The 12,301-nt window shown below is 39.9% G+C and overlaps 1 protein-coding gene across 5 annotated transcripts in view; it reads left to right on the top strand.

Annotated features, from left to right (window-relative positions):
- The window catches only part of LOC131107473 (nesprin-2), an 81,673-nt gene that overhangs the window by 34,782 nt on the left and 34,590 nt on the right, over window positions 1-12,301 (top strand). For 3 of the 5 annotated variants that reach the window (XM_058057555.1, XM_058057556.1, XM_058057559.1), the window contains 21 exons: window positions 442-579; window positions 1,215-1,400; window positions 1,817-1,939; window positions 2,036-2,218; window positions 2,310-2,420; window positions 3,756-3,851; window positions 4,059-4,136; window positions 5,862-6,212; window positions 6,288-6,361; window positions 6,429-6,555; window positions 6,640-6,720; window positions 6,799-6,951; window positions 7,019-7,207; window positions 7,738-7,830; window positions 7,906-8,091; window positions 8,181-8,351; window positions 9,447-9,584; window positions 10,082-10,281; window positions 10,622-10,754; window positions 10,906-11,088; window positions 11,647-11,796. In XM_058057555.1, coding sequence (XP_057913538.1) covers window positions 442-579; window positions 1,215-1,400; window positions 1,817-1,939; window positions 2,036-2,218; window positions 2,310-2,420; window positions 3,756-3,851; window positions 4,059-4,136; window positions 5,862-6,212; window positions 6,288-6,361; window positions 6,429-6,555; window positions 6,640-6,720; window positions 6,799-6,951; window positions 7,019-7,207; window positions 7,738-7,830; window positions 7,906-8,091; window positions 8,181-8,351; window positions 9,447-9,584; window positions 10,082-10,281; window positions 10,622-10,754; window positions 10,906-11,088; window positions 11,647-11,796 — 3,144 coding nt within the window. The remainder of the gene's footprint in view (window positions 1-441; window positions 580-1,214; window positions 1,401-1,816; window positions 1,940-2,035; window positions 2,219-2,309; window positions 2,421-3,755; window positions 3,852-4,058; window positions 4,137-5,861; window positions 6,213-6,287; window positions 6,362-6,428; window positions 6,556-6,639; window positions 6,721-6,798; window positions 6,952-7,018; window positions 7,208-7,737; window positions 7,831-7,905; window positions 8,092-8,180; window positions 8,352-9,446; window positions 9,585-10,081; window positions 10,282-10,621; window positions 10,755-10,905; window positions 11,089-11,646; window positions 11,797-12,301) is intronic. The other 2 variants (XM_058057557.1, XM_058057558.1) reach the window with 2 other exon arrangements.

Below are 12,301 nucleotides of genomic sequence, written 5' to 3'. Positions count from 1 at the left end.
TTAAAATGAACAAAGCATTATTAGAGCCCTGTAGACATGACAAAACACGACTATAGTCACATTTATACTCTTTTTATTTACAACATATTGCGCAACTGCAGGGTCTTGAGACATATGCTAACTCGCAAACTAGAGAGCTAGCGACCTAAACGGTAGCCTTCAAGTTATTTCCTTTAAACTTAAATAGCCAAAAACTTACCACTTCCACACGGATAGGGAGGATAACTATTAACAGTTATTTAATGTTTAACATTAATCAAACGTAATAATTTGTTCTGGGTACATGATACCATACAGCATCCATATCAAACTTGCACGGCCCACACTAACATTAAACTTTCATATCAAGGCGGGGGCCTCAAACTAGTGTCCTGCGGGCCACATTTGGTGTTTGAGACCCCTGCTCTAGTGCAATTATGTATCCTCTCCTTTCCTTTCTAGATTCCCACCTTTTTGCAAGAGTTTGAAAACCTTCTGAGCAGCGCCACCTGCTGGTTAGATGAGGCCCAGGCATGGCTAAGTAACCCCTGCTCTCTTTTGACAGCCAGAGGCCTCCAGAATCATGCAAACTCCCTGCAGGTGTGTAGCCCCAAACATTTCCCATTACACACACTTTGGTGCTTCCTGTTTCACTGCATATGTACATACATACAGACATACATACATGCATGCATACATACATTCATACATAGGAGGTTTTAAGTAGGGCTTCAAAATGCACCCTGCACAACCTTCATTTGGACCGAGGATAGTCATGTGTCTTGACAGACAGCCAATCGGAATCTCTTGCTCAGGGCTGGTGACCTCTACCACTTGGCTTTTTTGTTCCATAACCATCGGGATCTTGGACAAGGTTTAAAAATTTGCATTGGCATTGGCACGCTTATGTTGCTCAGCAACCCCACCGCACTCAAAGAGAGAAAGCTTTTTTGCCTTTACCAACAAGAGATCATGTTGAAAATGACATTGGATTCACAGTTTTGTCAAGATTTTGACTTTTAAAGGCTGTGGTCTTAAACTTTTGATCAGTTGATGAACAGCCAATTTCACTTTAATGCTTTTTTGTTCAGTTCTCTCAATCCCATTTCGTTTTTGCATTTTTTGAAGCTCTACTTTGATCTAAGTTATATCCATGTTTCATTTCCATAATATTGCCCCATTTTTTACATCCTGTAGAACTCGCATAATGATTGTTTTTCTATCCTCATCTCCAGATGGTCTTGGATGATTCTGCAAGAATCGGGAGCAGCCTGAAAGATTACAGACCAGTGTTAGCTGAGATCTCCGCTGTGTGTGACCTCAGTGCACAGGAGGAACATATGGATAGCATGGACAAGGAGGTTGAAAAGATGCAAAAGAACATTTTGGAGCCACTGGAGCAGCTCCTACAAGCTGCCGGGGTATGCTTTTAAAAAAGGGGTTTTTTTGCTGTTCTGTGAGCATCTGTTAGTGGTGGCAGTGTTCACTGGAAATGTTTTTAATGCTAAATTTAGGCTTCCGTCACTGCCTGAAGTAACCCCTTTTTGCTTTACTACATTAGGACATGGCAGATTATACAAGGACCAAATTCAGTAGCCCAACAAGACACGCATTTATTTAATTGATTTGACCCATATTAAGAAATCAGGAAAAAAAAACTAATTTTCTTTATAACAAAAGATGATCTATTGTCAAATAAAGAAACTATCAAGAAAAAGCAAAGCCCTTTTAAATAATGTTATTTTTCTTTTAATTAAATCTGGAATGCTCAGAATACAGGAACTATTGAAATACAAGTCAAAGGACTGAAAATGTTTTGGTCATAACCATATTACAGGAAGTGGAAGCCTTGGAAGATGAGCTAAAGACTCTGGAGGAAAATGTCCCAAAAATTCAAATAATTTTATCTTCTACGAACGACTCCAGCATCACCTTGACAGAGCATCTTCACAACCAGCAGGTGTGGTGATGATTGGCTTATTTATAGTCATTCTTTCCAATAGAAAATTTTGTGTGCTTAAAATTGTCACACTTTTTCTTCATTTTGACTGTAAAGGTGATCCTGGACAATGTCCACTCGATGCAAAAGACATTGGACGAGATGGAGAGCTACAAAGAAGATTTACGCCTCCCACAAGAGATAAAGGAGAGTTTGGTGGTGTTCTCCAGAATGAAAGTTCTCCTGCAGGTGCTGAAAGAGTTGGAGCAGCTCACTCAGCAACAAGTCATTCTCATCCAGGTACTGGACTAGCATGATTTCATCATCCACCCTGGCTTCTTGCATCTAAAAGTCTTTTTGTTACCTGCCTTTGCCTGTGTCATTGTCAAAGGACAAGGTTTTGGAAGAAAAAACAAGAGAAGGACAGGATATTGCCCTCATCTCCAAACTGTGTGCAGAAGTATCACACTTAGATGGATCTCCACAAGGACACTTTGCCCAGGTAACAATCATTAAGGGTTAGTTCTCCACCAAAATATCAGCTAATTTCGTAGACCAGGCATGGTGTGTGTCTGGCACAGCGCCGCGCACCCACGCCTCCATCCCTCCCACCGGCGCAAGTGGCAAAGAGGGAGGAGAGAAGGCGTGAGAGGGTTTAACACAGCCGAATGTCATCTTAACCAATCAAATGAACGCATCTCATTGCTTTTAAATGCGCCCAACTGGACTGCGCACCAGAGGCCACAATCCGCGTCATGCACCACGTACGCCACCTCGTGCGACACGTCATCCGTTCCTGATAGTTACATTAAACACAGACTAGTATTGTTGTCTAATGGGTCACTTTTTCTGTTGTCCGTGCTGCGTGTTGGCTTATTTGTGATTGGACGGTTACTAAGGGGAAGGAAGGGAGGGGTGGTCTGGCATGTGAAGAAGCAGAACCACAGAGATGAGCGATGAGTGGAGCTGTCTTGTGCTTTTTTATGGCGGAGTTTTCACTTCTAAAATGTTGAGTTGGTGGGGATAAGCAATGTATTTAGGGGTTGAAATGCACAATATGCTATATTTTAATAAGTAAATAATATGCTTAAATGCTTCAGAACCACAGAGATGAGCAATGAGTGGAGCTGTCTTGTGCTTTTTTATGGACGAGTTTTCACTTCTAAAATGTTGATTTGGTGGGGATAAGCAATTTATTTAGGGGTCGAAATGCACAATATGCTATATTTTAATAAGTAAATAATATGCTTAAATGCTTCAAATAATATATCTTAAGCTACTTTTTATTACAAAAAAAGTTGTTTTTTTAATTATTTTCTTGTTTAATCCTATTTTTAGAATGTCCAGAGGCAACAGCTGCATGCTGTAAATGGCCCCCAGGCACACTCTGGACACCCCTGCTGTACATAGACCATTTTATTATTATTATTACATGCATTATTAATTTTGCGAATATTGTATATCTAATCCATATTCAAGTTCATTCATTCATTCATTTTCTACCGCTTTTTCCTCACGAGGGTCGCGGGGGTGCTGGAGCCTATCCCAGCTGTCTTCGGGCGAGAGGCAGGGTACACCCTGGACTGGTCGCCAGCCAATCACAGCCATATTCAAGTTAATTAAAAATAATTCATTGAAATATTTTATTTGCTTTTTAACTAATTATTGTACATTATGTTTTGTATGAAATCATTCATTCTTACTAGTTCTAGTAAACCCACATTGATATAACATGACTTCCCTGTCCTCTTCCTATAAAGAAAATGTTTCTTTTCCATATTTTCATTCACACCAACTAACATTTAATCACAATGTTTGCCCTTATGACTGAAACCAGGAGGCTTTTGAGGACTCTAATTCAGAGGAAGATGTAGACGAAAACGAGAGTTGTCACTCGTCGTCCTCTGACACACTAACATGCAGTATTCCCGAGGTAAATCTCTAACACTTTGGGTTTCATTTCACAATGTCTTAGATAGGACCTCAAGAATACATTCTGGTCATTCTTTTTCTCCTATACTGACATTTGTAGTCAGTTACTTTGAGTACTAATAACTAATAAGTGTTGGTGAGATGCCTGGTTCAGTTGTTATGGTGCTGTCAGAAGCAGCTGCCCAGCTGACATGTCTTCTTTTGTCAGGACCCAGACGACACGCTGTATGCTTCAGAGGTGCAAGGAGACGACTCGACTGAAATGAACGCACCATCGGACGTGAAGGTAAACACTTTTGAAGAATATTTCATGAGAACGTTATTATTATACATACATGACTGTGTGTATTATGCATTGCTTGCTCTATCTGGAACGCAAGAATATGTAGAAAGTGTACCTTTAAATATCAGCTTTGTGATTGTACACCGGCTCGTATGAAGGAAAATGTTGTCTCTGGGCTGTAGATAGGGATGTCTGATAACAACTCTCAGTTTACGATACCGATAGCAGCCGATAGCAACATGTGAAACATGACATATCTCCTGTGGTGGAATGAACACACGTGTTGTATGTAGCATTGTTTCTCATTGGTTCTCATGATCTGGAAAAAAATCATATACCGATATCAACCGATATTATATTTTTAGGCTGATATCGGATTATCGTTTTTTATGATCAGGAAAAAAAAAATCTGATACCAATATTGACTGATATCATATTTTTAGGCTGATATCAGTTTTCATGCTCAGGAAAAAATCAGATACCGATATTGACTGATATCATATTTTTAGGCTGATATCGGGTTATCGATTTTCATGATCAGGAAAAAAAAATCAGATACCGATATCGACCGATATCATATTTTTAGGCTGATATCGGGTTAACGGTTCTCATGATCGGGAAAATAATCAAATATCGATATTGACTGATATCATATTTTTAGGCTGATATCAGTTTTCATGCTCAGGAAAAAATCAGATACCGATATTGACTGATATCATATTTTTAGGCTGATATCGGGTTATCGATTTTCATGATCAGGAAAAAAAAAATCAGATACCGATATCGACTGATATCATATTTTTAGGCTGATATCAGTTTTCATGATCAGGAAAAAATCAGATACCGATATTGACTGATATCATATTTTTAGGCTGATATCGGGTTATCGGTTTTCATGATCAGGAAAAAAATCATATACGATATCGACCGATATCATATTTTTAGGTTGATATCGGGTTAACGGTTTTCATGATCGGGAAAACAATCAAATTTTGATATTGACTGATATCATATTTTAGGATGATATAGTACTTTGACTGATGTCATATTTATAGGATGATATCAGGTTTGGTTTTTCATGATCGGGAAAAAAAATCAAATACCGATTTAAAACAATATCATATTTTTAGGCTGATATCGGGTTATCGGGTTATCTTTAACAGTTTTCATGATCGGGAAAAAAATCAAATACCGATATCATATTTTTAGGCTGATATCAGGTAATGGCCCAGTGTCTGTGAACGCACCTTGTTATTTGTCTGTGGTATCCACTTGCTACGCGGCCACAAGGTGAGTGCCATGATTTTTCAAGCAACACACAGCTGCAGATATCTGCTGGAGAAGAGCATGACAGAAAGAGAGAGTTGCTGCAGCTAACATTGTGTTGTTGTGAAATTCTGCACAAAAAGGTTAGCGGCCTCTAGGGAGCTGCAGAACTGTTGCAAACAGTCCCTGTAAATATAATCCTTGTAAAAAGCCTGCTACTGCCATTCAGGACAGAATTTTTCCACACTATACAATTAGTAATATGTATTCACCACTGTGTGTGTTGCTGGCACCAGCATTTTGCATATAATCCTCTCATCACCAACATAGATGAGATCAAATGAGCTGAGATAATATTTACTTAACACAATTTTAGTAAGTTGAGTGCCCCACTATTTGAAAAGAACTGATTTAATTGAATTAGTGACAAATTGTGAATAAACTGTACATATTATCTTTCAGGACATGGTCACTGTATCTGGGGAATTTTCTTCTGAAATTGAGACAAATTTGGAAAGTGCTGAAAGACTCAGGCTTGATTCCATGAACAACGAGCGAGAAAATGCACAAAGTGGATTATTAACAATGGAATCCAGACTGGACACAGAAGCTACTGGTGAAGTACTGAAAACTGTGTCACTGGACACCAATGAAGACCACCTAGCTATTACAATCCCGGCACCGAACCACTCCACAGTACCAACATGTGACACATTTCCCCATGCCAAAGATACACAGTGTGCACTGCAGGACATAAAGCCTGTTGCTATCGTTCCAACTACAAGTCAACCCACAGTTACACATCCAACTCTGGTAAGTGGCAACAAAGTACTATAAATGCGGTAATTTCCCATTTTATTCTGCTTGATGTGTTTCTCTGATTTAAAGGAGCCAAGTGGAGTCATCATCAGTGATTGTGAAGTGGATCAAAATACCAAGGAGCCTTCAAAAGTGTCTATCATGTAAAGTACTGTTCTTATGCGAAGTATCATGCATGTTGCCACAATTAATCTCTTGTCTCTATATAAGATTGGGAAAGCCAGACAAGGATGACACGGAGGAACAAAAGTGGAACCATCTTCACACTCAAATCTCTCAGAAACTGCAAACCTTGGAAAAAGGTCAAGAGGAGCATCAAATACTCCCAGTTGGGATGGTATGGATTAATATCAGTAACCTTTAGGTACACTGTGCTGTTACGTGAATAAGCAGCACCACTGATATACATTTTCCTGTTTAGGTTCCAGAAAAAGAGCTGACTGGCTTGACTTCTGCTGTTCTCCAGCATGCAGATGAGTCTGTCAACATGCTGAGTAAAATAGTATGAGTTCTACAAGTTTTACATTTGAGGACATTCTCAATTGAATTAATTGATAATGAGTGATGTCTTATTTCTTAGGTGACCTCTGCAGATGATCCATGTGATAAAGAGCAGTTATACTTGGCTTCCCAAAGGGTTCTTCTGTGTCTGGATGCTTTCACTGACCTTTTGTTGACCTCTGGAGGTGCAGGAGATGTAGAAGACAACCAGTTGAGGATGTTACACCAAGAGGTGACTCACATTATTCAGCTTTTTTTTATTTACCACAAATGCCTTACAGACTCCAATTCCTACACAGTGTGTGTCGATGGAGCTGCTGAATCTGGCTGAAATGCTGAAGCATGCAGAGTCAAAAACCAGTCGTGAAGATCCAGCCGTTGTCAGAAATTTAGCATCTCTTCAGAAATGTCTACACACTAGCCAGATGCTCCTCACATCTGGCAGAAAACAATGCGTAAAAGATTTGGGTCTCCAAAGTCAACATCAGGTACAAAAACTCATTCACAGGTTAATAAGCGTGAAATCTGTTTTAGAGGTCCAAATGTTTATATTACAGGCCACAACAAATATACTGTATCAATGTACAGTCATTCCTCCTTTATTGCGGTTCATTGGTTCCATGGTTTTTATTTCTAGTGTTGTATTTTACTATAATTATAGACCAATTCAAACAATTTGTGTTATATATTAGATAATGGGCGGCACGCAGTCCTCACAGCTAGGAGACCAGGGTTCAATTCCACCCTCGGCCATCTCTGTGTGGAGTTTGCATGTTCTCCCCGTGCATGCATGGGTTATCTCCGGGTACTCCGGTTTCCTCCCACATTCCAAAAAATTTAATTGGTGACTCCAAATTGTCCATAGGTATGAATGTGAGTGTGAATGGTTGTTTGTCTATATGTGCCCTGTGATTGGCTGGCCACCAGTCCAGGGTGAAAAGCGGTAGAAAATGAATGAATGAATATTAGATAATACTAATATTACTACAAATAATATCTTTCTTTGTTTCACACTTAGGAGCTGTTCTCTCTCTGGCTGGGTTTTATGGAGGATATTCAAGCGGGGCATAGTGAGATTTTCCCAAGTGGATCGGAAACTCCACCTCTGGAGGTAATGTTAGTATTTTAAATGCAGATAAAATAACATAAGAGCTTAATAGACTCTTTTTTCTTGTCTGTCTCCCAGCAGTGTGTGTTGGGTAGACATGTGAAAGATAGTTCAGTGGAAAAGACCATGATACAGAAAGCGTCCCACTCATTACTTCACGGACTAAGTCGCCTCCTGGATCTAGGTGAAATATGCCTCGCTGAATGGCAGGAAAGACCTGCTCGAAACTGCAGCCAACTGCAACATTGTCTGCTCAGAAACCAAGTCTGTATCCCTTTCGTTACGCATACTACGAGCAGATACTGTACGTGTATCCAATATGGAGTTATAGTTTTTCCTTTTTATTTATACAGAGGTTCCAGCGGGTTCTTGGATCTCAGCTAGTTTTTGTGCAACATTTATTCCACCGTGAGCTGTTAGCACTTCGGGGTCAGGAGGATGAGCGAGTGCAGCTGGAAGCTCGAGCCAAAGCTTTGCAGCAGCAGTTTCTGGAGGAGCAAGTAGCTTCTCAATGGAGGCTCCAGGTATTGGACATTGGCTTTGTAAAATAATACATATGGACAAGAAACAGCCATCAATGTTCTACTTTTTTTAGGTTGGAGATATAATGTATAATGATATATTGTATAATAATATAAATGAAAAGCAAAAAACACACATACACACTGAAACACAATACAACTAGAATGGCTCATGAAGAATCATGTTCATACTGGGTAGTACTGATCCACTCCAGTCCTGTGGGCAGTAGTCTACACAACTACTACACAAAGCAGGTTTATTACTGGAGGTGGGCGATACTGCAGATTTTGAAACCAAGTAAAACCAAGTAAAGGGCCTGTATTACCGATAAAACGTTGATTTAATTATTTTTTGATTTAGCCTTTAATTAGTTTGAGCATGACTAGAATCAGAAAACAACACAGCAATTTAAGAATTTAGATAAGCCTTCTTCCCTTTTATTACATACAATTGTTTGAGAAAAATACTACTACTACTACTATTAATAATAACAATAATAATAATAGACCCAGACACGCCTAAGCAGAAGAAAATGGATGGATGGACAAAAAGGCAGAAATTTCCAAAAATAAACATAAAAGATAACAAAGAAACATTATTGTTGTGCTAGTATTGATCCAATAGTGATATTGGTATTATTGGAATTATCATCAATCAACGCACCCTACGTTATGTGCAATATTAAGGGATCTAAATGCAATATACTAAGTTCTATGTGAAGTATTTCCATAATGGCTCATATTAACTCACTAGCAAGATCTCAGTGTATAGACTGGTCATATATCTCATCTCGTTTCATATTATCTACATACTGTATTGTATTTAATTCTGGGAAAAACTGTTGATTTTGTTAATACTTGGGTTGTTTATATTGTTTATTTTTCTATATTGTGTATTTTGTACTGCGAAACTGATTCTGTACTCTTGCTGCTGTGCAATGCAAATTTCCCCACTGAGGGACGAATAAAGGCATATCTTAATCTTAATCTTATGACACTGCAGCTCCTGAACCAATGGAAGCACACTATAAGTAATCACAATAGCTACATTTCCTCCAGCATCACTGTTTTTTGTAATGAAATAACCATTTGCTGCAGGAATGGATCAACTGGGAGGACAATTGCAGTCAGCTTGGGAAGCTGATAGATGAGCTTGACGTCTTCCTCAGTAGTGCCGAAGCAACAGAAGACGATGGGGAGGAGTCCTTGGTACAACAACGGCTGCATGCCTGCCAAGTCAGTGAAAGTGATCATTCATTGGTTCAGTCATCCTGAAGAGATAGATGTGTGAAGTCAGAGGCCGCTAATGTTGAACAGGCAAGCTTGGCTTACAATCTCTGCGCTTTAGATCATTCCAAAGGTGTTTTAAGGGGTTGAAGTCAGGGCACTGAAGTTCTTCAAGCCAGACTCACCCAAGCATATCTTGCTTTGCTCCATGTTGGAGCAGGAAAGGGTTTTTTCCCAAGCTGTTTCCACAGCGCCTTTGTATTAGGAACTATAAGGGAACAGCTGATTATGGACTTGAGGTGATGCTGTTGCACATAGAATTTGATATTTTCTAATGTTTCCTTATTCCTTAAGTCATTGAAATTTACTTTAACTGCTGTCTTTCTCCTGTGGTTTTACGATCTAAATGGCCTCAAAGTTGGCCCTCAGTGTCTTATTTCAATGCTGGCTATGAGAGTTTGATTCCAGTTCAACACAAGCACTGTTGACTCTCATTGTCACTCCAGCAAATTCTGGTCCAGTTGGACAGGAGCAGACCCACTCTGGGATGGCTCCTGGATCAGAGACGTGAGCTGCAAGCAGACCCCTCGATTGCCTACTCAGTCATTCAGGCAGGTGGCGCTCTGGAGCTGCGTTGGCGAAGTGCATACAGACACACGGAAAAGGAGGTTCAGCGCTGTGGCAACATCCGGGACAGCAGGGTCAGGTATACAACTACTTCCTGCTTGTCCAGTGGTGATACTAAACCATGTTTGTGCTGATCTCATACAATGGATGCATTATATATGTTATCACTCAGGTTTTATGTGGTGTGGAGATACGTATATCACGTTTATATCTAATAATAACAGCATTATCATTTCAGCTGGCACTTATCTTTGTTGCCCATCACAATCATATCTACTAGATTTATTTGGAACTTTTATGACATCAGCACAAATAAAACCAGGGTTCTCTTATCAGCGTTGGAACTTCTTTCCTCCCAAAGTCATGTTATGCTTCACTAGCCGAGCTGTCTACGTATGTAGCACTTGTCCTCCCCAAAGATTCCAGACAGACTTAGCCTGTGTTAGTAAATGGCTGCTTGACACCAACAAACAACTGAAGATTTGGTCCAGTCTCGCTGATTCCTCCGAGGTGAACCAGGAGAGTGTTTGCAGGGGTCTCCTCGAGCTGCTGGTAAGGCCCTCAGCACACCAAGTGATAACTCACTGTACTGTACACTAGTTAGTCAGAAAATATTAGCATCTCTTCCAACATTCATCACCTACGTAGTTACACCACTATTGCTATTGTAAGTTCAACTGCATCAACCGTCTCCATTCTGCAGGATTTCTCCATCTCGATGGAGACCATGTCTTACCACAAGGAATCAGCCTCCAGAGAAGCTGCTCGGCTGCTTCGTCTGAGGGAAACTGAATGTCCCGACCTGAGAGCTCAACTCACAAAACTGGACGTCACCTGGTGCAAGCTCACCTCTGACCTGTCAAACATTCAAGATCAGCTGCAACAGGTGCTGCTCCACTCTAATGTCTATTGACTCATTGTAATACAAACTGACAGTCTGGTGACAGCACTCATGCAGCCCACGGTGCTACCACCACCACTGTGCTTGACACAGTGATATCGGTACTCACATGCGTTGCTAGCTATTTACAGAATAATGGCTGTGTTTTGACTCACAGTGAATGGTAAATCTAGACTGCTATACAAGCCGTACACAGACTGCTTACGTTATCCCTGAAGTGCAAGAAAATGGTTGCTTTTTTGAGATTGTGTATTTACCAACCACATGAACTCTTTTGTGCATGACGACAATCCAGTCTTGTCTTTGATAAAATAAAGGAGATTTCATCAAGAGCTTCCAGAAGAGCTTCAAAAAATAATGAGTTTCTTTGTGATCTCTTCCAGTCCAGGGAGTGAAAAGCACTTCAGTCAACTTTGAGAAACGGGAGGAGCCTTTTTTGACTTTTACCTTACCATTTATCACCTGTGTCTACACTGTTTGTACTGTTTCTATAATACAGGATTTCCTTGCATTAAAGTCTTTGTGTATTAATTGTGTATTTAGAAGCTGCTCCTCATGTGGCCCCCTTTGAAGCTGCTGTCTGATTTGGTGGACTGGCTCAAGAAAGTGGAGTTCCAACTGAACCAGCACAGAGAAGAGGTCCACCAGGACAAAGACGCTGCTCGGATCACTACGACCCTGCAACACTACCAGGTACAAATAATATCCTCTAGTCACCATCCGTTTTTTTATGGGGTCTTCTACTTCAGGGTTCATCATCTTGATGATCTAGATGCAGGAGATGGACTTGACATTAGGTGACTCAGCATAAAATATCATCACCTTTAAAGATAGTGTTGTCTTCTAGCATCACCTCCAGCAGAGCCCTCTAAAAATCACATCCCACACAAAGCAATGTGCAAAGTACAAAAGCAGAACTTTGAACCAGCTAGTAGGTACAAAATGCGTAGGGGAAAAAAATGAAGAATTACGTAAAGCGGAGAAAATAATAAATGTGTCAAGCACATACAAATAGTGTTTACATATGACACTATATACTACATGCTACAATATACATTGGATCACTCCAGTCAGCATTTTTGATTAAACAGACTCAAAATAATCAAAATAAACACTTGCAAACTAATATACTGTACGTGCAAAATAATATTTTTCATTTTATACTCATGTGTAACTCGCAATGCATGCTGGGTAACGT

The sequence above is a fragment of the Doryrhamphus excisus genome, chromosome 19 (assembly GCF_030265055.1).
Source record: "Doryrhamphus excisus isolate RoL2022-K1 chromosome 19, RoL_Dexc_1.0, whole genome shotgun sequence".
NCBI classification, from domain to species: Eukaryota; Metazoa; Chordata; class Actinopteri; order Syngnathiformes; family Syngnathidae; genus Doryrhamphus; species Doryrhamphus excisus.
Note: the sequence above shows the minus strand (reverse complement) of the source record. Positions and strands in the feature narration are given on the sequence as shown.